The sequence below is a fragment of the Felis catus genome, chromosome D4 (genome assembly GCF_018350175.1).
Source record: "Felis catus isolate Fca126 chromosome D4, F.catus_Fca126_mat1.0, whole genome shotgun sequence".
Lineage (NCBI taxonomy): Eukaryota > Metazoa > Chordata > Mammalia > Carnivora > Felidae > Felis > Felis catus.
Genome location: NC_058380.1, coordinates 63,443,626 through 63,471,312, shown reverse-complemented (window position 1 = coordinate 63,471,312; position 27,687 = coordinate 63,443,626). Strand labels below are relative to the sequence as shown.

At 41.7% G+C, this 27,687-nt stretch overlaps 1 protein-coding gene across 4 annotated transcripts; it reads right to left on the bottom strand.

Moving 5' to 3' along the window:
- Positions 1 to 393: 393 nt before the first annotated feature.
- Positions 394 to 27,687, bottom strand: RNF20 (ring finger protein 20). Of its 4 annotated transcripts, XM_019816251.3 has the most exons (21): positions 26,905 to 27,205; positions 26,231 to 26,385; positions 23,189 to 23,261; positions 21,022 to 21,189; positions 20,755 to 20,902; positions 20,423 to 20,605; positions 16,652 to 16,770; positions 13,705 to 13,851; positions 13,228 to 13,305; positions 12,918 to 13,037; positions 11,653 to 11,832; positions 10,600 to 10,735; positions 10,159 to 10,280; positions 9,670 to 10,040; positions 8,343 to 8,460; positions 7,627 to 7,776; positions 4,003 to 4,215; positions 3,039 to 3,164; positions 2,742 to 2,882; positions 1,958 to 2,059; positions 394 to 1,501 (listed from the first exon to the last, which is right to left on the bottom strand). In XM_019816251.3, the coding sequence occupies exons 1-21, from the start codon at positions 26,905 to 26,907 to the stop codon at positions 1,325 to 1,327; spliced, it is 3,030 nt and encodes a 1,009-aa protein (XP_019671810.1). In that variant the 5' UTR covers positions 26,908 to 27,205; the 3' UTR covers positions 394 to 1,324. The 4 variants fall into 4 exon arrangements, with proteins under 4 accessions (XP_019671810.1, XP_003995755.1, XP_044899445.1 ...); XM_003995706.4 differs by lacking the exons at positions 23,189 to 23,261; positions 26,905 to 27,205 and adding an exon at positions 27,452 to 27,687; XM_045043510.1 differs by lacking the exons at positions 23,189 to 23,261; positions 26,905 to 27,205 and adding an exon at positions 27,301 to 27,430.

Here is a 27,687-nt window from a genome sequence, read left to right as displayed (position 1 = left end):
GTAAAAAGCTATGAATAATGTACATACAACACAAACAAAATTTTGTATACAATTTATGGGTATCCCTGAAGTCCATTCATTGGCCTCGTCTGTAAAAAGAAGCCAGACTGTCCAAAAACCACCACCATTTTTGATAATTATCTCAAAATGACTCTAAGAGCTCTCCATGTTGCCAGGACTTCAAACTAGTTGGGACTAGGCACTCCCTGCTCTTCCCAGCTAAAGGACCTTCCCCTAAACCCAGCTTCCCATGGGACTAGTGGTTTCCTCCACAATGTTCCACAGGCTGCAGTCCCCCAATCCTGGGTGGCCAGCTTTCCTAGCCAAGTGTCATAAACAGTCAATATCCAAACCCAAACCACCTACTGCCCAAGAAAAACACAAACACTAAAACAAATTGAATCCTGCTTTAATTGAAGCTTATGGAGTATAAAGTCCTACAGAAACATTACAGAGAATCTTCTGGGGAACAGGGATCACAAGAATCCCTGTAGAGAGGCAGATGAGAGTAATTCATGGCTCACCAAGACCTCCCTGAAATCAAGTTCCCAACCCAGAAGATCTCTTCACCATCTCAGTCCTGTTCCCCATCCTCTCCAATCTTGATTTCATTATAAGATAAAAGGGGCGATTGCATTTGAAATTATTCTGGCCTCAAGAAATTTAAAGACCTTTCAATGAGTGGAACATTCAAAACTTAAATAACTTCAACATGGAAACCAGCTGACCTTAACAAGTTACTTTGTTAGTGAATAGGAAATGAACTGAATCATCCTGGACATAATTTCATTAAGGCTTCAAACCATCCAGGAAAAAGCACAATTATACCATTTTATAATCCGAGTCTACAAAAAGTTTACTACCCAAATCAAGAAATGTTTGTGCCCATGGATAGCTTATTTCTAAAAGATCACCCTCACTCCCCAAAATAGCCATGTGTCTCCACTCTTCTTTGTTCCCTTCTCCATGTCAAGAGTACCAACTTGCTTCTTCAGGAGGAATGAACAATCCACGATTATTTATGCAGTTAAGCCTGAAGAAGAAAATGCTGAAAAATCTAAAAGCAGGAAAGAAACAAGCTGGTGGGGAAGACAAATAAGAGGTTTCTAATTCATTCTAAAACCCAAGACTTGCCTTTACCAGTCCTTTTCCCTGAAGTCATGTAGCTATTAGGGAGGAGAACCTGGACGTAAAGTCTGCGAAGGAAAGGTAGTTGACAGATAAACTGCCCCGTAGGTGACAGTCAAGGTGAGAAGAGGTAGAGGTTTGATGGTTACTGAATAGGTGCCTGTCTAGCCATTCCCTCTTCTTCTCTTGGCTTGGCTCAACCAATGTAGATGCGATGGAAATCATTGGCACCAAATGCAGCGTTACACTTGGGACATTTGCGCTGACGGGTGTCATAGCGTGTCTTCACACACTCAAAGCAAAACACGTGAAAACACTTGGTAAGTACAGCATCCTTTTTACGCATGTTGCAACATGGACAGGTCAGGCGTGCCTAAAAAAAAGAAGCCAGAATCTGATCAACTATAAAAGTTTAAATGGCTGTCATATGTAAGCAAACAACCAACCAGGAAACCCACTAACCACTGCCAAGAGTGCCACTTCCCCACACACGTACAGTAAGCCATCCTTGGAGCGCCTGGGTGGCTCAGTCGGTTGAGTGTTCAACCCTTGATTTCAGCTCAGGTCATGATCTCATTGTTCATGAGACTGAGCCCCATGCTGGGCTCTGTGCTTACAGCACAGGGCATGCTTGGGATTCTTCCTCTCCCTCTTTCTGCACCCCCCCCCCCCAATCTCTCTCTCAAAATAAACAAACTTTAAAATAAACTTTAAATAAACCATCCTCTGGTTACCTTCATGTAAAGACCAGTATTTATTCTCCCACTCTATTAGCAGGCCGTTTCAGGCCTGGACAAAACACAGAAGTCATTGAGGCAGTTTTCCTCACCTTGTAATCCTTAATCTCCTCCATCAGGATCTCATCACATTTGGGTACATTGTCTGGTTTCTTTGTGGTCTCCAGCTTCCTTCGAAGTCTAGAGATGTCCTCCTGTGGTAAGACAGCATACCCATTAGACACACTCCCCAAGACCTGCCAATTTTGAGAGAAATTGCTTCAACTTAAACTTTCTGCTGTGGAAAGAAAGGATTTTCTGTCCTTTTATGTCCAATTATCTTATAGGTATGCAGAGAACTGAACCTAGAACACAAAACCATCATCTTTTGTTCCAGAGCCCAAAACCATAATCTATTAGCAAACCTGAGTTGCACCTAACTATTATCAATTCAGTTCCATAAAAATACAGTCTAAGAATTAAAAAAAAAAAATTAATAACTTGATAAGTCAATTTTAAGGTAATTAGTTTCAAGCTGAAGGTAGACTGGATTAAAATAATTACAGATATATGGATAAGGATAGGAAGTCATCATTAGAATCATTTGACATGCCAAATATAGAAAAATTATAGAATTTAAAAATCCTCTAATTTGATACACTGCTACTTTACAAATTCACCAATTCATTCATTTAATAAATATTTATTTCATCCCACCATGACAGGTTCTGGGGATATGATAGTGAAGAAAACAGACTTGGTCTCTTCACTCAAGGAACTTACAATGAAGTAGGAAACAACACACATTAGACCAATGACTCTTCATAACATGGGTCATTTCAGAGCTCAGGAAACACCTAAAAAAGTGAAATGTAAAGAAAGTATAATCACTCGTACCTGGGCTCGTTTGAAATTGAACATGTCCTTTTCTTTGGTGACACTGTTCTCCACAATCTCATCCTGAAAATCATGTAGCTTCTTCTGAGCCAATTCCAGTTGTGTTTTGAGGTCATCTGCAAGCTGGGCTGCCTCCATCGCCTAGGCGGGATGTACAAATCACATCACTTCATTGCTAGCGAGGCAAAACATTAACCCAGTCCAAGGAAGGAAGTGAACCTGTAGTTTCATCAGTGTCCTACTTATTTGCTCCTGAGACCAATCATCACTTTAGATTACAGAGTAAAGCAATCGTACCTTGCGTTTATTCATCTCTAAGGCTTGAGTCCTAAGACCCAGTTCCTTCTCCCCTGTGCCAATGTTGCTTTGTAACAGATGCTCCTTCTCTTCCAATTTCCTTACTACCTGTAACTGAGCATCAACCTTTGAAGGAAAAAAAAAAAAATCAGATTTTTAACAAATACGAAAAAAAAAATTAACTGACTAGGTGCCGTTAGGCCTATGAAAAGAGTTTATTAGAAATCTCAAGCCATCACTGTCTTTACCCATGAACCCTTCAAAAAGCATGAAAGACTACAATAATCAAAAGCTTCACTTTTCATGCAAAAAACCAAAACACAAAAAAATGCTGTTGATGATTCAAGCAAGAGTCTAAGAAACCACTGAAAATATTCTTCTCCAAATTGCCAAGAACAAAGGAAATTACATTTCTAGATATTCATCTCCTTCAGCCATACTAACTCTCCATGCCTGGCGATTCGTATCAGACCACATAAATTACAGCTCAAACAAAAGCCCAGGTGTATCGTTTTCAGAATGGCTAGAAGTTCCAAAGTAGTCTTTCTCTTGAAATTCACACACAAAATAGAATAAACACCAAAGGGTAAAAAGTAAAATCACACACCCGCGAACCCTCATCCCAACATCCAGAGGTAGTGAGGTAACCAGTGATACTTCCTCACACAGCCTTCCAGTAGATTTATAAAATACACAGTACATACACACAAAGATGTACACACTTTTAACACAAAAGGAAAGGAAAATAAGACAAATCAATAATAACATTTTCCGTATTAGCAGATCCACATCTGTTTTAACAGCTATACTGTACTCCTTTGCAGGGATGTATAATTTATTTACCAGAATGCTAACAAAGTACATTAAGTTGGATTTTTTCTTATTAAAAAAATGCCACAATAATCACTCTTTAATGCATGTAGAAAGTGCCCTACTTCAACAGAATTCAGGAAAGCTGAGTTACCTGAGTCTTTAGAGTCAAAACCTGGTCAGCCAGCTCCTCCTTCTCTTCTTTAAGTAACTTGTGGATCTGATTGGACTTAATACGTTCTGACATGAGCTTGAAATTTGCATCATCCTTCTCCCGCAACTGCTGCATTAAACGGATATTCTGCTCCTGCATGTCTTCAAAGGCCTGGCCTGTAACATCCATCTCAGAGAGGAGAGCCTCTTCCTCCTAAAATATGGAGAAAGAGGGGTGCCTGGGTGGCTCAGTCAGTTAAGCATCAGACTCTTGATTTCAGCTCAGGTCACGTTCTCAGGGTCCTGAGATCGAGCCCTGTGTTGGGCTGTGCACTGACAGCATGGAGCCTCCTTGGGATTCTCTCTCTCCCCCTCTCTCCTTGTCCCTCCCCCACTTACACTCTCTCAAAATAAGCAAATAAAAACTTTAAAAAATTGAATAAATAAGGGGCACCTGGGTGGCTCAGTCCTTTAAGCTTCTGACTTCAGCTGAGGTCATAATCTTGCAATTCATGAGTTCAAGCCCTACATTGGGCTCTCAACTGTCAGCACAAAGCCCACTTCGGATCCTCTGCCCACCCCTCTGTCTGCCCCTCCCCCCACTCAAAAATAAACTCTCTAAAGAAGTACATACATACATACATACATAAAACACAGAGAAAGAACCCTTATGTTAATACAATCTTTTTTTTTTTTAATTTTTTTTTTCAACGTTTTTTATTTATTTTTGGGACAGAGAGAGACAGAGCATGAACGGGGGAGGGGCAGAGAGAGAGGGAGACACAGAATCGGAAACAGGCTCCAGGCTCTGAGCCATCAGCCCAGAGCCTGACACGGGGCTCGAACTCACGGACCACGAGATCGTGACCTGGCTGAAGTCGGACGCTTAACCGACTGCGCCACCCAGGCGCCCCAATACAATCTTTTAACTCCAAAGAAATGAGCACTGGAAACTAAACTTTCCCAGTATTTGTTAAGAAATAAATTAACCTAGAGGCACCTGGCTGTCTCAGTCGGTATGGTGTGTGACTCTTGATCTCAGGGTTGTGAGTCTGAGCCCCACGTTGGGTGCAGAGATTACTTAAAAATAAAATCTTCAGGGGTGCCTGGGTGGCTCATGTGGTTGGGCCACCAGCTCTTGATCTCAGCTCAGGTCTTTATCTCATGGTTTGTGAGATCGACCCCTGCATCGGGCTCTGTGTTGACAACATGAAGCCTGCTTGGGACCATCTCTCTGCCCCCCCCCCCCCCCCCCAGCTTATGCTCACTCACTCAAAATACATAAACTTAAGAAAAATAGGTAGACAAAAACTATACATACTACAATCTAGCAAACTGATCAAGTAGCAGTTGGTTACAAGAACTTCTCTCATGATGAAACCTCACATTTTCTCATAGTTTTCCACCACTGTTATCGATTTTAACTACAGAGACTTTCCAGTAGTACCACATAACAATCTGACAGGTGAATAACAGTCTCTAAAAATATTTTTCACTTGCATTTGTTATTATAAAACTTTTTTTTAATGTTTATTTTTGAGACAGAGGGAGACAGAGCGCGAGTGGGGGAGAGGCAGAGAGGGAGACACAGAATCTGAAACAGGCTCCAGGCTCTGAGCTGTGAGTACAGAGCCCGACACGGGGCTCGAACTCACAACCCGCGAGATCGTGACCTGAGCCGAAGTCGGACACTTAACCGACTAAGCCACCGAGGTGTCCCTAATTTGTTATTACAAATGAGACTGGACATCTTTTCAGATGTTGAAGAACTATTTGTATTCTTTTCTCTGAACTAGCCAGATCTTTTGCCTATTCTTCCACTAGGGTGTTGGGTTTTCTTCTCTATCAATTTTGGAGACTTTTCTATATAGTAGAAAGATAAGCTCTTTTGTGCTAAGAGTCAGAAATATATTTTCTCTGTTTATCATATATCTGTTGGCTTTGTTAATAGTGGTTTCTGCCATGTAGAAGTTTCATGGGTTTTCATAAGTCAAAATTATCAGTTTTTTTCATATTTTTGACTTTTATTAATAGTTAAAAAGGTCTCTTCCATTCCAAATTTATAAAGGAATTTGTTTTGTTTTAACTCTTATGGATTAATTTCTTTGATATTTTATCGGTGATCCATCTGGAAATTACCGCAGTATACAGTGTTCAAGTATATATCCAACTTTTTCCCAGTATTATTTTGCTTCTTTCTGCCCTGCCACATTTAGTAGTCTTTCTTTTCCCCCACTGATGTAAAACTGTATCTTTGGCACATTATGGAATAGCCATGTTACTCTGGTCTATTTCTGGACTTTCTATTCAGTTCGAACAGTCTATTAGTCTCAAGGTACTTTATCTACTGAAACTTCATATTTTTACATCTGATAGAGATAGGAACTGCCACCCATCAACCCCACTGCTTTTCCTGACCTTTCTTGTTTACTTTTCCACACTTTTAAATCACTGTTTAAAAAAATAGTAAACATAAACATATATATAATCTGTCTAGTACCAAAATAAAACCAAAAATACTGAAACAAAACCGAAAATTTAGTATTTTTATTGGGATATTAAATTTACACATTAACTTCGACACGATTAACATTTTTAAGATAAGGTATTCTATATAAAACACAGTATGCCTCTCCACTTGTACTAGAACCTATAGCAGTACAATTTCCTGATCGTTTTTTACTTAAAAAAGAGCAATGGAGACAAATTGGCAATCAATGGATTTATTAAAAGCCAAAACCCCACTTTTTATAGAAGAAATGCATATGGGGAGGCGCCTGGGTGGCTCAGTCAATTGAGCATCCAACTTCAGCTCAGGTCATGATCTCACGGTCGTGGGTTTGAGCCCCACATCGGGCTCTGCTGTCAGAGCAGAGCCCACTTTGGATCCTCTGTCCCTCTCTCTCTGCCCCTCCCCCACTCACATTCACTCTCTCTCTCAAAAATAAACATTACAAAAATTTTGTAATGTACATATGTTCTAATAAAGTTCATCTTCTCAAGGTACTTAATTAAGTCACCACTAAAACCACTTCACTTTGTCATTTTGCTATTTCTTAGAAACAGTGAAGCTGTTCCTCACAGTGAACATCCATGTTTCCATCTTTGGTTATCTTTATTACTCAAAGTTAATATAATTCCCTGAGACTTAAAAATAAATATACGTTCATGGTGAGTAGGGGAAAAGTCTCTCCAGTTCTAGGGCCCAGAGGACAACCACAGTTAACATACTGGTTACTTATTTATAATCTATTTGGGGGCATGTTTTTCTTAGTTTCAGATATTTGTAATCATAATGCATATAAAAATTTATATGTATTTTTTTTCATTAATACTCACTATATCCCTGATTCCAGATCAGCAGAGGAAGGACAGATGCCCCAATAAAACCATGTCTGAACAACTGGCTATCCATTTGAAAATAACAGGAAATTTCCTGCCTCACAAATATGTAAAACAAAATAACTGAAGAATGAAAGACTTCAATGTAAAAACAAACCTATGTGTAGGGTAAAAGACATTCACAGAAAGCAAAGACTAGAAGGAAAAGCGCCAATTTCACTGTCAATAACTTAGCTGTCAAGCAACATTTACTGAAAAACCTAACTAAAGAGACTGTACCTACCTGCTTGGCCATGGCCAGCTTCTTCTGCAGGTACTCTATCTGCTCCTCCACTGCCCGGATCTTCCTCAAGGCATCCTCATCAGCCATTTTCTTATTCTCCTTTTTCTCCTTATCCTCTAGATCCCGGAGTCTTTGCCTCAGGTCTTCCAACTAGAGAAAGTAAGGAATCACACACACAAAAACAAGAGGCTATGATACAATGTCAAAGTTCAGTTAATCCTGTGCACAGATGGAGGGCCCCAAACCAGGAAAACCTTGGCCAAACCGGGAAGAGACAAAGGGTATCCTAGTGCACCCATCACACTTCACACACTTGTACACGCACCTCTGGTGAGGAGCGCACATGCACCTTCCTTCGGGATGGTGGCTCTCACCATTTGTTTTTAAGGCCCCCAAATTTTAAGAGAATAAGACACTCTTCCCAAAAATAACCAGAAAAGAGACTCACCGTAACAATGATTTATATGGGAAAGAGGTACTAAAAAAAGTCTGAAAAGGTTACTTCTATTCCCAGAAATTGTGATATACCTTACTACCTAGTGGAGAGTACAGAAATCTATTTTATTTTAGATGGTCCCTGAAAGGGAAGAAAATCCTGAGTTTTAAACACTAACTTTAAAGATGAAGAAAGAAAACTATATCCTTCAGAAATGTGAAGGAAAATCCCACAAATGAAGATTTTAACCAGAATGACAGGTAATGGCAGACTAGATTACCTCTGCCTTAGACTTCTTCTCAGCTGCCATTAGCTGAACTTTGTCTCTCTGTTCCTTTGGGGCAGAGCGGTACATATCTAGCAATAGTTTCATCTCCTTTTGGCTCTCCTGTGCCTTCCTATGATGAGGGTGATAGAGGGAGGGGGATGGTGCAATGAGAAAACAAAGGACATCAGAGCAAGGGAATTTTGAATTGAGCAAAATATTTTACAACAGTTCTATGTACACCTTATGTCACAGATCTAAAAGATAAAACTTTCACACAGACCGTCAGGAGACCTGTGGATACACTCAGAAACTACAGAAAAGCAAGCTGGATAATGGAGTCATTTCTCCCTTCACACCACGTTCTCCAACATAAAGTTATAAAATACATGCCGTGGCCCTAATTAAATAGGCAAAATTCTGGTGCCCCACTCTTAGAAACAGATTCAGTGGGTCTGTGATAGGGTCCAGGAACATATTTTAAAAAGAAGTCATCCAGGTGATTCCGATACCACACTTGAAAAAAAAATATTTGCCTTAAAGCAATTAAGAGGAAGGAAGAAAAAAAAGGGGAGAAAACTAGATTTGATAGTGGAGTCATTAGCCATCAGCTGAAGGCTGAAACTTCCATCTCTTACTAAATTATCAGGCCTCTTACCTATACTTTTATATACCAAAGAAGTTCAAATGTTTTGAGCACAGTTGTCATTCAAATCCAAGTATCAATAAAGGCACAACCACGACCATTGGGAGGCAAGAAATAACCAGATCTACCAGAGAAAGTATTGGTTATGCAGGAAGAGAAGGAGCAGTATGTGACATTACGTTGGGTGTTTCATTAACCACAAGGTTCGTCTTACCATTTCAATGCCTGCAGGAGTAAACCTCCTAAGAAATCTCTTAAATGACCTGATACATACACAAACCAGCTAACTGCCAGGCAAACAGATCAATATTGCTCAAGTTACAGGGATACAAACTCAACCCAGTATAATTTAAATTAAAATTCATGCCGGCAAGCTGCCAGTAATTAGTTTCAATAATTCTCATGAGTATTACTTAAGTCATGACACACTGCCCCTTAATTTGGAATCATGAAGAATGAGGCTACAGCTGCAGCGCTTACGGAGACCCGACCACTGAACCAGACTACACGGTAGCCCATGCAAGCCATCTGGGCTGTACACTTGATCAAGAACGGAGATCATAATTAACTGTGCATTTAGTTACACCCAAAATATTACAATGATCTGTAAGCCAGGCCATCAACCCAACATTTCATACGTGATGTCCTAACCTTAGCTTCTGAGTCAGAAACAGATACTTTAAATTCTGTTCTTACTTGAGTTCAATCTTCAATTGTTTGATAACTTCTGCTTCCTTTTTCCTTCCATCATCATGTTTCCCTTTCTCTTTGTCCTTAGCAGAGTCTCTTTCTTTTTCTGACTCTTTCAGTTTCTGCTTCTCTCGTTCTCTCTCCTTTTCCTTCTCCCGCTCTCTTTCTCGCTCCCTCTCTTTCTCCCTCCTTTCTCGTTCTCGCTCTTCCTCATCCCGTTTGGACTTAATTTCATTGACTTCCTCCTGAGATGCCTTTGATGCAGAGGACTGGGCAGATAAGTCCTCAGGATCTTGCTTCAGCTCCGTAGGCTCGTCCTTCGGGTCCTCAGTACTAGACTGAGACTGCAGGAGGGCACTGCCGCTGCGCAGGCGCGTCTGGGGGACAGAGGCAGAAAACAGCACATCACCTGTGGCAGCCACACTCCTCTCCTCACTCAAAACCAGCTCTCCAAACTCAACAGCAAATCACACTCATTCTGCACTTCCTGGTTACCTTGTTCAGGTCAGACTGGGCTTCTCTCAACTTCCGCTTATACCTTAGGACCTCCCCTTTCAGCTGGTGATTGTGATTCTGGAGGCTACTGATGAGGTGGCGCATCTCCCGGTTTATGGGGCCTTAGATACAGCAACAGCAATGTTAGGAAGAACTCTGATGAGGAAAAAGGCTCAAGGATAGAAAGCGCAGTACCCATCAGGGACCTCTGAGAAACTGGGAAAATTACCAAAAGCAAGATTCCTTCTCAGAAGAGGAAAACAAAACGGGCCAATCTTAAAAAACAAACACCCAGGCTGTGAGCCAAAATGAATTACAGTGATTTGATTTAAGGTTCTTTGGGACACCCGAGCTCCATTCATACCAACAAATCCAGGGAACCACATTGTGTTTTTGAAGGAAGGCACTTGCAGCAAACCGCAGGATGGAGCAAGATTATACCTGCTTGTTCGTTGGCAGCAAGGGTCTGCTCAAACTCTATCCTCAGCATTTCATACTCCTTGCGGACCTGGGCCAGAGTATCTTCCAGCTGGATCACTTCGGTCCTCAGCTTCTTATGAAGACTAACCTCATCTCGCTACACCCAGAAAAAGGACCCAATCAAAAATTCTTATCAAAATGTGAAGACATCATATCCTGTTACTAGGTTTCTTAATTTTGACCGATCTAAGAAGAAAAGGATCTACTAGAAGGGATTACTCTGAAAAGTTCCAATTCAGTCGATATTTAATGAGCACCAGGCAGCTACAAAGACTGATTTGCAGGCTGGCAGGATATTAAAGAAATAAAGGACATGCCTCCTCACTCTGAGAACATAGTCATTTACTTAGAGTACTAAACAATAAAACAGTACATAAACATATGTAAGGTAAGACATATTAAATTCAATTCTTTTGGCAAACAGAGTAAAAGACCAACTACTACAAACATTACCTTAACAACTGTGGAAGATACAGAAGCGAACACGTGAATAAGCTGCCTTAAAAAAAAGCATTCACATTTGCCCTTGCATGTCGTAACGGCTTGTACGTTGGCCCTTGCGTGCTATAAGGGCTTGTAAAGTGAGGCAGCTTCCACCCACTTCTCTCTCCCATGCACATAAAGCTCTAGCCATTCTACACTATTTTTAAATCTGCTCTTTTCACTGCTGGAAATGCCCTTCTCCTATTTTTTTCTTATCAACAAACTTAAGATTCACACTTCACTTTGGCAAGTGGAATCAGGAAGTCTCCACAGTCAAATGAGATGCTCTGTCTCCTTAATCACTGCCTCTCCTGGCCATGCCTCTGTTGTACCTGCATTCTAATGGACTATACTCTCCCCACCAGGCTGTATGATCTCTCATGACAGGATGCCCACCATCTAGCAGAGTAAAGACCTATGGCCCGTCTATACATGTTTGCTGGAGGAGCAGTAATTGCTTGCAAGGGGGAAAGATTATAAAATTTATGAGGCAGGAAAGCTGATGCGCAAAAGACAAAGCTGGGCTGCTACCTCGATGAGCTCAACTTGGCGCTGGTGGGTCCCCCTGGTGCCATGCAGCAGAGTCCGGGCCTCGTCCAAGTGTGCTTTCAACTGTAGGCTCTCGTTGTACAGGACGGAGAACTGTGACTGCATACAGCGGTATTCCGGAGTCTCCTTAACCGCCTCTTCCACCGCACTCCGCAATTCCACCTGAGGGGCCCGAAGACAAGTCAGAAGCACAATCTAGCGTCAGTGCCCCACACACTAGACAGGAAACAAAACCTTATAGTGATGTCCTGTGCGATGGAGACAAGCTTTATGAAGATTCTGGATTATATCTCCACTCCTCTAGTTCTGTAAAATCTGCATCAAATTAAACCAGGGACCTCTAGTCTCCACCCAAGAATTGTTTTAATTGATATGTGTTCTACACTGTGTGTCAGCCTACACCCAAGGACACTAGAAGAGCTCTCTGAAATCTGTCAGATGTAGAGACACGGAAAACCCAGGATGTAATTTTTTAACACGTAATTGAGGATTTCTGTCATTAACTTGTTCTCTGTATTAACAGTCTCTGAGAGATATATTTTGACATTGTATCAAAAATAGGCTTCTCTTAAGCAATGGTTTGCTTGAATTACCCAAACACTTCAATTAATTTAAGTCAGGTTGTTTTTTTTCTGTTTGTTTTTTCACGTCAAACATCTTTATTCATATATTTACCTAGAAACAAATCAAATTGTAAAAGACACGTGGCTATGACTGAAAGAGGGGTAGGAAGACTCTCAGAATTCACTTTCTTTCCCCAAGAACCTGGGGAGAGAAAATTTTAACAGGCATGTTCAAAAACCAACAGAATCGGTCACTGATCGTTTCTCTGCTCTGGCGGCTAGAAACTGCACAGGCAAACCGTGTGACCCACCTTTGGCAATTCCTAACAGTGAGCAGCCTACCCTACTACAGTATGTACATGCTCCTTGCATATATCTTGTATACAAGCCCCATTTTGTAAACTCCATTTTGGATCATCACCTTAGTTTACCCTACTCCTCTTTTTTCTCAACAATTCCTAAGTTAGAGCATTCTGATTCAGTCTATGTATCTTTGTAAGTTGCTTGAAATCCTTTGCAGACCAAGGGGCGGGGGGGGGGGGGGTCCAAATAGTAAATAACTAGACACACCAACAAAACTTACATCTTCCTCTTCCCTCATAAATTATGAGAGCTCACTAGTACGTATGTGAATTGACCAGCAAAACGTTTCATGGTACTGCCTTTCAGAGACGCGTCTCCTACCTTCAGCTTTTCATTTTGTGTAGTGACCTCCTCGAAGTCTTGCCGAAGTTTCTCCAGCTCACAGTGACGGTTCTGAGCCAACTCTTTGTTCTCCTCAAGCTCTGCATTCATTTCCTCAAACTGGAGAAAAGAGGAAAATCACAAAATAAGCATAAAAAAAGAATTTTTAAATCCTTCCCACTCGTAAGCTTCCACCTTCACTGATCCATTCTTCTAGCAAAACCCCATTGCCTCTTGTAAACTCCTAAGTACCTCGCACAACACCTGACACTAGGTAGGAAATGTGACCTGAGTGAGTCATTGATTTTACCTTCCGGGCATTGATAGTGATTGTGCCACCATAGAGACTGCTCCCTGCTCCATAGACCTTATAACCTTTCGAATTCACCTATAGGAAGGACAAAGATTCTTTAGTGAGAGACCCTAAGATTTTAGTCTGATAACCAAAGCACTTTCAGAAGAGTCCATTGTGTCCCCAGGTACTACTACCCAAGTCCATCAACCCCCTTTTTTTTTTTTTTAACATTCCTTTTTGAGAGAGACAGAGTACAAGCAGGGGAGGGGCAGAGGGAGACAGAGATACAGAAGTCGAAGCAGGCTCCAGGACCTGAGCTGTCAGCACAAAGCCCGACACACGGCTCGGACCCACCAGATGTGAGATCATGACCTGAGCTGAAGTCGGACACTTAGCCAACTGAGCCACCCAGGTACCCCGAAGTCCATCCTTTCTCAGTAGACTCCTTAAAAATGATTCTAGTCTCTAAACTATGACTGAAAGAGCACTTGCCCGTTCTAGGACTTCTGCTAAGTGTCGGTTGAGTCGCTGTTCCCTCTTTCGGATTTTGTCAATATCCCACTGCAGGTCATCGATCATGGACTCCAGGACAGAAACTCGTGACTCAGCTGTCTCCACTTTACTCTGCAACTTGGAGAACTACATCCCAAAGACAGGCATTCAGAAAAATAAAGCCAAAAAAAGACCAAGTTAGGAAAGGAATGCCTTACATCACTACTGTACATCCCAGATCTCACAAAATTAACCCCTGCTTATGTATCATTATAGACCAAACTGAAATACAGGATGTTTTACCCTCTTTCCAATGCATGAGTATAAAAATGAAATCACAGATTCCTTTAACCATTCCAGGTCAGTTACAATCATGAAAACTGTAAAGGTCTCTAAGAACTCTCACTCTCATAAGAGAAAGACCACTTGGGATGCAACAATTTTTCTACTTCTGAGAAGCACCAGTTCCTTCTATAGACCACAAACCATCAGAAAATGTGTTATCTTTAGAAGAGCAAATAGTAACTTCTTTGATTTTACCAAATATTTTCAGAGATAAAAATTCATATATTCAGAAGACAGCTATCTTTGCTCCCAACTTTTCCTTTCCACATTCCCACAAATGATAAACCAAAGGGAATGAAAGGAAAATGTCCATTCTCTTTAACCTGACCCCAAGGAAATCTTGAACCAGACACTCTAAAGATACAAAAACCTGTTTTTCTTTATTTGGGCACTTTGCACCAGCTAATGCTATTTTTATTAATTTTATTTTTTTAATTTACATCCAAATTAGTTAGCATATAGTGCAACAATGATTTCAGGAGTAGATTCCTTAATGCCCCTACCCATTTAGCCCATCCCCCCTCCCCAACCCCTCCAGTAACCGTTTGTTCTACATATTTATGAGTCTCTTATGCTTTGTCCCCATCCCTGTTTTTACATTATTTTTGTTTCCCTTCCCTTATGTTCATCTGTTTTGTCTCTTTAATTTCTCATGAGTGAAGTCATATGATATTTGTCTTTCTCTCACTAATTTCGCTTAGCATAATACCCTCCAGTTCCATCCACGTAGTTGCAAATGGCAAGATTTCATTCTTTTTGATTGCCGAGCAATACTGCATTGTATATATATATATATATATATATATATACACACCACATCTTTATCCATTCACCCATCGATAGACATTTGGGCTCTTTCCATACTTTGGCTATTGTTGATAGTGCTGCTATAAACATTGGGGGTGCATGTGTCCCTTCGAAAGAGCACACCTGTATCCCCTGGATAAATACCTAGCAGTGCAATTGCTGGGTCATAGGGTAGTTCTATTTTTAGTTTGAGGAATCTTCATACTGTTTTCCAGAGTGGCTGCACCAGCTTGCATTCCCACAGCTAACGCTATTTAATACTTTAATTACAATGCTATCACATGCTCACATTAATCTACACATAACCTTTGTACTGGTTGAAAAATATGTCCCCCAAAATCTTTGATATTCCTCCCATCAAGAGGTGGTGGCACTGTCTCCTCCCCCTGAATCTGGGTCAACTTTAGTGACCCAATGAAAATGATGCAGAGGCTACACCTGAAAGGCCATGCAGGTTCTGCTTTATGTTCTTGGGACATTCATTCTCTGGAAGAAGACAGCTGCCATGTAAGAAGACCCACTACCCTGAAACTGCCACGTGGGAGAGGCAACATGCAGATGTTCCAGTGAAGAGCCTAAGGTGGGGTCCCACCCAGCTGGCAGGTAATAGCAGCCAGCCACAAGAGCCACTGTGGACATCAGCTCAGTTGAGCAAAGCACTGTCTCTCTCCAGCTTAGTAATGCTAAACGAGATTGGTAAAGGGCCAGAAGAGGTGGACCTTCTCGTTTTGGTTGTACCTAGTTTATACCTTAAACATGACAGAAAGTTATTCTATTTCTCCACTACACTCCAATCTAATTTATAAGCACTGCTATACTCTAACCCTTTTGAAGGCTGATGAGGATCTACACGTATCGATAAACTTCCCAGACCATTCTCATACAAGCAGCCAGCACGGACCCTGGCAATGGAGTTTACAAAACAAGGGTATAATAAAGAACATGGGCTCTGTAGGTAAAACAGACCTACATCCGAATCACAGTTCAATTACTTTGTCTGTGTGCTCAGAACAGTTACCAACCTCCTTGAATTTGTTCCCTGAAGAGCAAGATAGGAGTTGTCTGACCATCAGAGATAATACTCAAGTGCTTAAGTGCTAGTCACTAAGGAGATGGTAACTACTAACCTACCAACAAGCGAAAGAATTGGGTGGTCAAACTAAAGTAGGTCAAATTTCAGCAAAATAGCCTTTGAACTAAACCAAAATGATAATTAGGACTGGCAGAAAAATCTTTTAAGGCCTTTTATCACTTTACCTCAATCACTGTGTGTGTGTGTGTGTGTGTGTGTGTGTGTGTGTGTGTGTGTACGCACACGCACACAAATAAATACCCAAATCTTGACACCGTTTGGTCGTGGCACTACGCATACCCAAGTTTGGCTGGAAAATCCACATTTCTCAAGCTCCCAGGATACCATCAATATAGTAGTTCGTACTGTCCATTCTCAGATGAATTTCTACCAACCCATTCCTCAGTAACATTGCACATGATCTTTTTTATTTGGGAATTTGGTGCATTGTTTCACAAAACCTCATAGGATGGTATTTCTTCTTAAAAACGAACACTGTAGCATCTGTTTAACAGAGGCACAATCGAGAAGTATTCAATTGTTTTCTCCCCTTAATCTTTCCTCTTGATTTCTCAGAACTGGTTGCTTTGGCCTGCCCTTCATGCTCTTCAATATAAAAATAGGCTTTCTAGAGTCAGATGAACCTTTGAAGCATTCAAAATTCCGAGTCAATGTGTGCCACAGGCCACTAGGAACTACCATCTGTCCTTTCTGGTCAAGTACCTCCTGAGACATGGTGCGATGCTTCTCCTGAAGGAGGTCTGTCAATTCCTGTAGCCTCATATTCTCTTGAGCAAGGAAGGAATTCAGCTCCTGCACCGCTTCCTCCACTATCAGATTATCTGAGGGAAAAGAACTGCCCTTTAGTTTAGCATCTATAGTGTCCAATTTTAAAACTGTGCATCCCACCAAAATATGAACACGCTCCCTCACTTTATTTTCCCGAAAACCTTTAAGAAGTAGGCTGGTTTTTATTATCTTTACATGACTAAGAACCCAGAGGTTAGATGACTTGCTTAAGGAAATGAGCCAAAGCTGTGCTTCAGTAGAGGATGACACAGAGCCAAGATCACCTAACTCCCATCCTTTCTGTAAAGTCAAATGTATTGAGACAAGAAATGGAAGGATTCTGTAACTCTATTCAGATAAGACACTATCACTAAAAAACTGCATTTCAGAATTGTAGACAAGATAGAGGTATCTAATCAGTGTCAGACTTAACAGCCATAAAATTCTATCTCATAAGGCTATCACAAATTCCTATTAGTGAACACCAACATGAAGCATCTCTGTTGGGAGGAAGAAGGGGGCAGAAAGTAGCAATTTCCTTGTTCAAATGAGTACCTATAGAATCATGAAGAATAAAGATAAGAGCCTAGAATTACTTACCATGTTCTGGAATACTATGCTAGGGGCACTCCTAAAGCTCAAAAGCCAAAAGGTACACTACAATTTACAAAGAAAGTAGATAAATTTATAGAACTTATTATACCAATTAACATGTTTGGAGACAGTTAACAGGAGGAAAAATTGTGCTTTCTCCTACTCCCTACCCCTTGGCATCACTCAGAAACACCATACAGAACAGGCTGGTCATGTGGTGGGTTTTGTGGTTTTCAACCAAGACTGCCTGTAGAATCACCTGTGGAACTTTAATTTTTTGTTTGTTTTTTAATGTTTATTTTTGAGACAGAGAGAGACAGAGCATGAACGGGGGAGGGGTAGAGACAGAGGGAGACACAGAATCAGAAGCAGGCTCCAGGCTCTGAGCCATCAGCCCAGAGCCCGACGCGGGGCTCGAACTCACGGACCGCGAGATCGTGACCTGAGCCGAAGTCGGACGCTTAACCGACTGAGCCACCCAGGTGCCCCATAATGATTTTGGGAACTTTAAAGATTAGACACTTCACTAGGGCCCATCCATCCCACACATAGTAAATAAGAATACCCATGGGCAGGGCCAAAAAAAAAAAAAAAAAAAAAGTATGCTCCAAAAGCTCTCAAAGTGAACTGATTCATAACCAAAGTTAAGAACTAGAGGCTGAAATTTACTCCTCTTAATATCCTAACATACTTAGAACAAGGCCTAGAATACAGTAAGAGCTAGATAAACACTTACTGAATTAACAAGCTAACAATTGCAATTCCTTTGAATCAAGGATAAAATAAACATGGGGAGAAATGAACTGACAAAAAGGTATAGTTCATGCTACAATTCATACTTTATGGATCTTTATCCTTAGAAAGTTCAGCTTATCAATGGCAATTACTTTTTATACTATAAATAGCTCAGTAATTTGTAATTTATAATTAATGTTTTTTAAAAATTTATTTTGAGAGAGACAGAGCATGAGCAAGGGAGGGGCAGAGAGAGAGAGAGGGAGAGAGAATCCTAAGCAGGCTCTCTACCACCAGTGTGAATCCCGATGCAAGACTCAAACTCAAGAACTGTGAGATCATGACCTGAGCCAAAACCAGGAGGTGGATGCTCAACCAATTGAGCCACCCAGGCAGCCCACTTACAATTAATGTTTTTTTTTTTTTTTAACTTAAACTCTACCTTAAAATGCATGCCAACAAAAATAATTTTAAAGTACTGCTTAATATACTACTCATTTTAGTTCCTTTTTAAATACAGCAATTATTTTACTTGACATTCATTCACAAAGTCAAGTTTAACACTGGCATAAGCTCTCCATATGGCATATTATCTGCATGTAACATGCATATGGTATGCACCATCATGCATATATATATGGTTTACCGGTGTGGCCTATTATTAGGATTCAATCATACCATCCAACTACTCAACTACAGCCAAGGGAGAAAAAACTAGCACCCAGCTCAGTTTACATTAGGTATGTAACTAAGACCAGATTCAGTGCCAGACAGACACTGGAGAAACAAAGAAGAGTAAGCCAAAGCACTGCACCAAGAGACAAAGTCTAGCTGGAATATAGCTAAAGTAGATGGAATATATGAATACAAAAGTCTGGGAGGACATGAACCACATTGTTTACCATGGTTACCTTTTAGAAGGGAGATAGGAAGACTTCTATAATTTCTGATTTGTGTATTCTAAAACTGTTACCCAAATAATACAATACATAATACATACACAGACTTATGGGAAAGTAAAAGAAACCCTTTCCCAAATTTTCACAAGTCTTTTACATGCCTCTTTTAATTGTTGATAACTTAGCCCAAGTGTCCTTAAAAATTGCAAAGTAATAAAATTCTTATTTGCCTGCCCAATCGCTCAGCATCCACTACATTCAACACATTACTTTCAGAAAAGAAACACTATACACCTTAATAATAATCAGTGAATTGGAAGTGCCTGGGTGTCTCAGTTAAGCATCGGGCTCTTAATTTCAGCTCAGGTCATGATCTCACGGTTCATGGGTTTGAGCCCCATGTTGGGCTCCACACTGGCAGTGTGGGAGATGCTTGGGATTCTCCCTCTCACTCTCTCTCTTCCCTTCCCCCACTTGCATGCTCTGTCTCTCTCTCAAAAATAAACATTAAAAAAAGGAAATAAAATAAAGCAAAATAATAATCAGATAAATTAAGGTATTACAACTAGACCAAGATTATTACTGAAAATGTAAAATCAGGGCACTTAAGAAGATGCAACCTAGCTACACAAATACTTTACTATACTGTACAAGTCTCTGCATTAACACTGACTAGTAACGTAATTATTTCAAATGGACTCTTTTCCAACAATATTCTCTTTTTTCTTGTTAAACACAGATCTAACAACTCTAAAACCTAAGCCAACTCTTTTTGAAAATATTAGAGATAACAGAAAAAAACCAACAAAAGGAATGTATTAAAACTAACTCTTTGAAGTGAAAGTTCACTATCTAGGGGCTCCTGGGTAACTCAGTTGGTTAAGCATCCGACTTCAACTCAGGTCATGATCTCACAGTTCATGCGTTCGAGCTCCACATCAGACTCTGTGCTGACAGCTCGGAACCTGGAGCCTGCTTCAGATTCTGTGTCTCCCTCTCTCTCTGCCTCTCCCCCATTTGCACTCTGACTCTCTCCCTCTCTCTCTCAAAAATAAACATTAAAAAAAATTTTTTTAAATTCAAGATCTAAAACAAAAATTTTTTAAATATAATTACCAATATTTAAAATATTTAAGCTAAATTACTATCAGTTATAAATCAATAGCCAGAAACAGAGCTACTCCTTAAAAAATCAAATTAATTCTACTACTTTTAAGTGTTTTATTAATAGAAAGTGTCAGAATGAAGCTTTCCTCAGCTTCTTACAGGACTATCACACGGCTCAAAATATGAAACACTTGTAAAATACTAACTTGCCACAGCAATGGCATTACTGGTATTACTGGTAATACTGGAGATTAGATTCCAAGGAATTTAATTAAAATTAAATACATAAGTTTGCAAACTACAAAGGAGCATGCAAAGTTGAGTTCTTATTCCTCCCACCCTGTTCCCAGTCTCCTGATTCTTGCCTCACCTCCGCTGTTTAGCTTCCGCGACAGGAGCTCTACTTTTTCCTGTAATTTATCATAGACCGTCACAATCTGGGACACGGCTCGGCGGGAGGACTCCACACGCTCCTGCAGCTGAGATTCCATTTCTTCACTGGAACTGCTGGCCAAGGTAGCGAGGAAAGAGAAAGCTGGCTCTTGCCCTTCCCCTGAGGATACAGGGGGGAAAAAAGCAGCCGTCAGCATTATAAAAGTGGAAATATCAAAATCCTTTTTTCCTCAAATGGAAAGCCTGAAAGCCAAGATCTACTTTAAAACCCCAGAGCATGCAGTGGTGGAATCCACCACAAACACTCGCCTCTCTCTCGGTCATCTTTCCGTTCCTGATTGCTATCGGAGTCTGGTTCTGGTTCCGGCACGACAAGGGCTTTTCTTTCTGTGAGGAGATCTCCCAAACCTTGCTCCAGATCGTAACGTTTAAGGATGATACGGATGTTTTCATCAAACTGAAGAAGGGGAGGTACAGTCATGAGCAAACAGAAGAGCACAACTTTGGAAGTGAAGAGAATGCAAAGGAGAACTAAAATGCTCCAAAGAAAATCTGAGTAAACAAACAAGTAGCTACCTGACTCCAGTACCGGTTGACAATCAGCAGTGAGGCATCATCAGTGGCCTGTCTTCGTTCCAGTTTTTCAATGTGCTCACGGAGTTCATCTTCAATGGCCTGCCTTTGATCCAGCATCTCTGCCAGCTTGCGATTTTTGGTTTGCAGTGTTCGAATGTCTAGCTCCTCCTGCCCCACGAAACCAATCTTATTAGTCTCCACAAAGAAATTAGGCAAACTAGCTGTTAAACTCTACCAGGTCATATTTCCTCTGACCAAAGCTATTCATTTCTTAAATCTTACAACAAGTAATTGGATAAGAAGTAGGAACAGAAGAAATAAAGAGTCTATGATGACGATGGGAAGGAAGAATGATACTAATATGCTAGAACTTGGACCTCACCCACCTCATTGTTCTCTCCACATGGATATCCACAAAGTACTGTGAGGCTCCACTGTCCAGCTAGATCACCTTCTGCCCGGATCAACACTGCCATCTATCTCCTCAGCACCGCCCCTCACTCATTCAAGACCTTGGCACCTGGGCCGTTCTCTGTCCCAGTCCCTGCCACTATGTCCAGTGACAATACACACACGGACATGTAAACATGCGGACAAACCATCTAATCCTCCAGCATCCAGGCTGCATTCTGAATCCCTTAACTCTGGTGATTATCTCACTCCCTGTGCTTCAGCCACCCATTTCAAAAGCCGCATCTTGGACTTCTGTCATTATCCGGAACTGTGCCACAACCGAAATCTTAAATTCCTCAAATGAAACCCTATCTTTCCAGGTACCTCATGTCCTTATCCCCATATACCAGTTTTCATCTGGATCTCCCAGAATTTTAAATTCTCTCCATTATCCTCGTTGGTCCCTTATCTCCACTATCTTCCACACCCTGACCTCAACTTGCGCTCAGGATCCCATTCTCTTCTGTTTCCGCAAAAATGGAACTCCGTCAATAATTCCACACCCCTCTCAGGATCTTTAATTTCTCTCCCTAGCTCCTTCCCTAGGACAAGTTGGGGTCTGGAGGTGGGGGTGGTGGAGGGTGGGGGAGGACCCCAGGCAAAGAAACAGGATTGGAGAGGATTACATTTTTATCTTACCTAGGAATTAATGAGTATTTCAAAAAGTAAGAACTGTTTATGGGAACACCAATTTCTTGTTTTGCTTTTATTTTCTCTTGTATTTTGATTAAAATATTCTTGACACACCCAAAGAGTCAACAGTTTCCCAACTGTACCAGTTCATTAATACTATTAATAAATGAAATCCTCGATCTCTTCACTGAGCACTCCTTTCCCCTTCTTGCTCTGATAGCGGGATGAGAATGCTGTTTCCCTGCAGTTTCTCCAGTATCACTCTGGGCCTAGAAGCAGGTAGGTACTCCCTCGCTCTCCACTGCCACTTTCAGCCCATTATCCCACCTTCCTCCCTAAAACCTCCTAGCTCTGCAGCTCATGCCACTGGTCTGCCCCACCTGCCACCCTGCCTTGCTGCACTTGTCTAGAAATGCCCAGGTCACTTCCCCACGTTTCCTGAAGATTTAGCACCTAGCTTATTATCACTCTCCAATGTTACTCCTGTCATAGTCCTCACTGATTTCCAATTTCCATATAGATGATCCTTTCTGTATCTCAAATCAAGTCACTGACCTCCTCTCCTCCAATGATCTTGTCTTCTACCTCCCTTGGCCACCAAACTCCCAGTTATTCTTATTCTTAGCCTGATCTGTATGTGTATGCTCTCTGTAAACTCAATTTCTCCACAATTACCACCTACTTTTCTAGCTCATGCTCTCTAGTTTCCTGACTCCCACAATTCTTCACCTCCCCCAGGATCTACAATCCATTGCCCCATAACTTTCCTGTCCTTCACTCCTCTCACTTCCTCACTCCCTTCTTAATTGGCATTGAATTCCACAATCAGTCAATATCATGTCTTCCATAACCTCCTCCTTCCTCACCCTTGCCTAGGAAAAACCCCACCCCTGGTAACATCCAACTCTCCACTACTCCAGGCCTACATCCATGCAGCTGAACATGAATAGGAAACAAAGCACCATGCTGCCTGGGCTGACTTTAAACTCATGATCACAGAGTCAAGTAAGGCCTCAGTACTGCCCAGCAACAATACTCTATCTTTCTAGTCCGTTCCCTCTTCAAGATGACTACTTCATACCTTCTCCTGTCTCTTCAAACCTTCAACACTTCCTCCCCCATCCTCACTCTCAGATGAGGCGCTTCTGATTTCACTGAAAAAAAAATAGAAGCAATCAGAAGAGAATGTCCACATCTATCTCCCACAACTGCAGCTACCAACCTACCTACATCTGAACTCTTTGCCTTCCTCTTTGTTGCTACGGATCAACTGCCCCTGCTCCTAGTTAAGGCCAGCCCTCCTGTTGTGCATTATATCACATGGTCTCTCCCCTATTGGTGGAAATCGCACCAGCAACAGTCTCCTCTGCTACCCCATCAGCTTAATCCGCTCTACCAAATCATTTCAATCAACATGCTCTAATAGCTCCTATTTTAAAATCAAAACAAGCTTCCCTCAATCCCACATTTCCCTCTAGCTAATGCCCCATTTCTTTGTCTTGCTTTCTATCAACACTCCTGCAGATCATTGGCTCTGTCCCCTTTTCCCTAATTCCTCTCCTCTCCTATTCTCTTAAGCTCACTGCATTCAGGCTTCTAGCACCATCACTCCACAAACAAGATTCTCACTGAGGCTCCTGAGAACCTTCTACTGCTAAACCTAATGTCTCAGTCCTCCCTTTACCCAGTGCTCCCCTTACTCAAGCCATCAGCAGCACCTGAGTAACTCCTTCTTGAAATACTTTTCTTCATTTGGCTTCTGGGCCCTCACTCTCTTGTTCTCCTCCTACTTCATTTTCTGTCTCTTTGGTTAGTCTCTTCTCATCTCCCTGACATGAAAATATCAGTGTTCCAGGGCTCTGGTTTCAGAGCCTAGAGCCTCTAGTCTCATGGATTTACATACCTCCTACATGGGGTGCCTGGGTGGCTCAGTCAGTTAAGTATCTGATTTCAGCTCAGGTCATGATCTCATGGCTTGTGAGTTTGAGCCCCGCATCAGGCTCTGTACTGACACTTCGGAGTCTGGGGCCTGCTTTGGATTCTGTGTCTCCCTCTCTCTCTCTGCCCCTTCCCCACTCATGTTGTCTCTCTCTCTCTCTCTCTCTCTCTCAAAAATACATAAACACGAAAATACATACATACGTCCTACAAAATGATGACTCCCAAATGCGTTAGCCCAGACCTCTCCCTAGACTACAGATGACTGTATCCAACCACCGACCCACTCAGAGGTCTATTAAGTATCCCAAACTTGCATGTCCAAAATCAAACTCCTAATTCATCCTCCGCAGCCTCCCAAAAACTATGCTTCTCTCATACTACTTCCTAGCTCAGTATGTGAACAGTCTGTACTTCCAAAATTCTGCGATCTCATAAACTTCATCCAATCAATCAGTAAATCCTGTCAACACTACCTCTACACTACAGTGACCCAAGGCACCATGATCCCTCAGCAAAATGACTGCAACAGCCTTCTATAGTGGACACTTTTGTGTCCCATGTCATGTCCTGTCAGCCTGCCAGACTTCAGCACAGCCTTGGTGGACAGCTCCATTAGCACCACCAGTGTTCCGACTTAAAGCACACCTGGAGTCTTCATTTTTTGTTCCACACAATCTCAGCTGGCTCACTACGGCAACCTTGAAGTGCAGAGGAAGAGTTATTGCCTTTAAGGGCAACCTTCAACCAACTGGGGCAGGAATCAGTGGAGACAAGCCCCAGTCCCCACACTTAGAGAGATGAAATGGGAAGAAGAGGGAGAAGCAACAAGGGAACAATTCTGCTAACTGAACTTCTAGCCCTTGCTCCTCTACAATCTGTTCTCCAAGCTAAGTCAGAGCATGTTACTCTCCCACTTAAGACCTTCCAATGACTCCTCAATGCCTTGTGGATAAAGTCCAAACTAGGATGTATCCTCTCAGCTTCCTTTGGAGCATGTGGCTATTTATCCCTATGAACAGCACATATCCCACTCAAATACTAGAACACTGTGTTCTCTGGTCTGTGCCACTTTACAAACGGAAGTCCAACAGCTGTCCTCAGGGTAACGCGTAGTGTCTGGCAAATCAGATGCACAACAAATACTTATATTTATTGAATTAACAAATGTCCTTGGGATGCATGATGTGAGACAGTGCTTAGACAAAAATCACCTCTTGGCAGCGGTATGGAGTACCTGAATCGCTGACAGACTCAGAAATGACACTTCATCAACAATTTACTCTGAATGTTCCCATTATTCTATCCTGAGCCTGAATTCAAAAAAGTAAGATGTGGTTTTATAAGCTATGCAAATGCAAAGCATTTTAACACCATACCCCCATCGCTGAGTTCCAGAATAGACTCCTGATCTAGATCCAAACCTATTATAGTGAGCTTCTGATGTCTAATGGACATATAACATTACTATAAGCTTCTGATGTATAACAATCTAATGAAACGGTCAACTCCCCTAAGAGCAAGGACAGTGTCTTACTTTATTCACCGTTATACTCAATAATTATTGGGCTAGATATTATAATAGCTCATATATAGAGTACTTACTAAAGTAGAGGTAATGTTTTAACTCTTAACAGAGACTCTTTCATTTTATCCTCTCAACAACCCAATAGGTGGGCGCTAGAATTACATTTACAGACATGGAGAAGAGGCACAGGGAGGATAACAAAAGGCCATGCAGCTAGGAAGTGGTGAAGCTGAGTCAATTCCAGGTAGTCTGGCCTCAGACTCCTATCCTTCACCACCCTTCAGTGATTTTGCTACACTGCCTCTTAGTAACTAGCACCGAACTTTTCAGTGAATGAAGAATGAATGTACAGTTTTCCCGCTGATGAATGGATATAATTAATTTGTATCAAGCACCACACTCTCCAGAGATTAGAAGCACACCTCTGAAAATAAACATCAAATGTTAATATATCTCTTTTCAGAACTGACCACCACAGCACGTCACCTACTTCTGGCTCTTTTATTTCCCTCTTTTCAAATAAATTTCTCTTCCATAAATTTCTCTTCCGTAAGTTTTCTCTTTCATAAAATGCCTTCCAGAAAGCTTCCATAAATTCTTACTTTCAGGTTGCAACTCAGAAAAGAAGTACACTCTCAAAGCCCTGTTTCCACATACCGTTGAAGAGACACCCCCGAGCTTAATTGTCTCCACTGTGGTCCCTGAATCTTCAACAGCTGTCTTCTTCTCCGGAGGCATGGATGTGCCAGGCTCTCCAGCTGCTCTTTTATTTCCAATTCCGGACATCTTGGCGCCAGATGACAGCAGTTTTCCTGGAGAGAGGGAAAACAAACAAACCAACAAACCAACAGAAACTTAGGTAAGATATACAAAAAGAATAACAATAAAGAGACCATCTATAGTGTAAAACCTAGCAATTTTCCAGCCAGCCTTTGTAAACCTAAATCCATTCATTTCATACCAAGCAATACAATCCCCAAACTCCTCTTGGAAAGAAAAAAGTAAATTGTAGAGTAAGAGTCAGGGCTGAATTTACACAACTACCAATTTCTAAACAGAATACTAACAAATAAGACAATGGGCAAAGGATGAAGAGACCAGGGAAAATGCCAGAAATATCACTTCCTGAAATGCCAGAATCAGAAAAATAGTTTGATCAGGACAGGACCTAATTCTATTGTGCTGGAAAAAAATCACAGAGCTGAAAGACACTTGGGAAATATCCGCTAAATCATTAATATTAAGTCATGTATCATCTCTGAGACCCAATTTCCTAAACCAGGAATTACTGTGCCTCTTACAAGGAATTAATACGTCTAGAAAGAACTTACCATAATGCCTGACACGAAGAACTCAAATACTAGCTCTCTTTTTCATATTTAGTTTCTCCCCTATTTCCAAATGTTCTCCTCGTGATTTTGTGCAACGCTACAGAACCTAGATCTGACTGTGAATCACAATTCTACCTCTTAGGGAGCCTTGTGTTGCCCTCAAGGAATGCTCCAAGAGCCTCAGTTTCCTCATATGTACAGTGGAGGCAAACAAATATTCTGTCTACCTAAACTGCTTCCAAGGGTTTCAGAGCTCAACGGAGGAGAAATGAACGCTAAGGCACTTTGCTACTTTAGAAAGCAGCCCTGCCATCACCAAGAGTACACGCTACTCTGCTTCCAATTCACACTCCAGGAGAAAGGGTATCGGTGGCAGTAACCTGAGTCGGACCTCACCTAGAGAGAGAGGAGACTAAGGAGCAAGACAAGGACCCCAGCCTCCCGCGCGCCCAACTGCAGGCCCAGGAGAGGGAAACCCCAGAGCCAGAGACGGCGGAGATTCCCGAGGACCCGCACAGTCCCGCAGCGCCGTTAGCCGAGATCTCACCTAGGTTCTTACAACTCGCGCCGCCGGGGAGTGGAACTCAGGGAAGTTATTCACCAGGGTCCGTTCTGCAGCACTACTTCTCACCCCTGACCCGCAGGCGAGGACCCATAGAAGCTTCCGGGGGGCGGGGCCAGGTAAAGGAAGAAGGGAAAGAAAAGAGGATGTCGCTTCGACCCGGCCGGGCGGAAGTGACGCACAGCGAGGGCGCCGAGCGCCCGGAAGTAAGAATAGCGTCT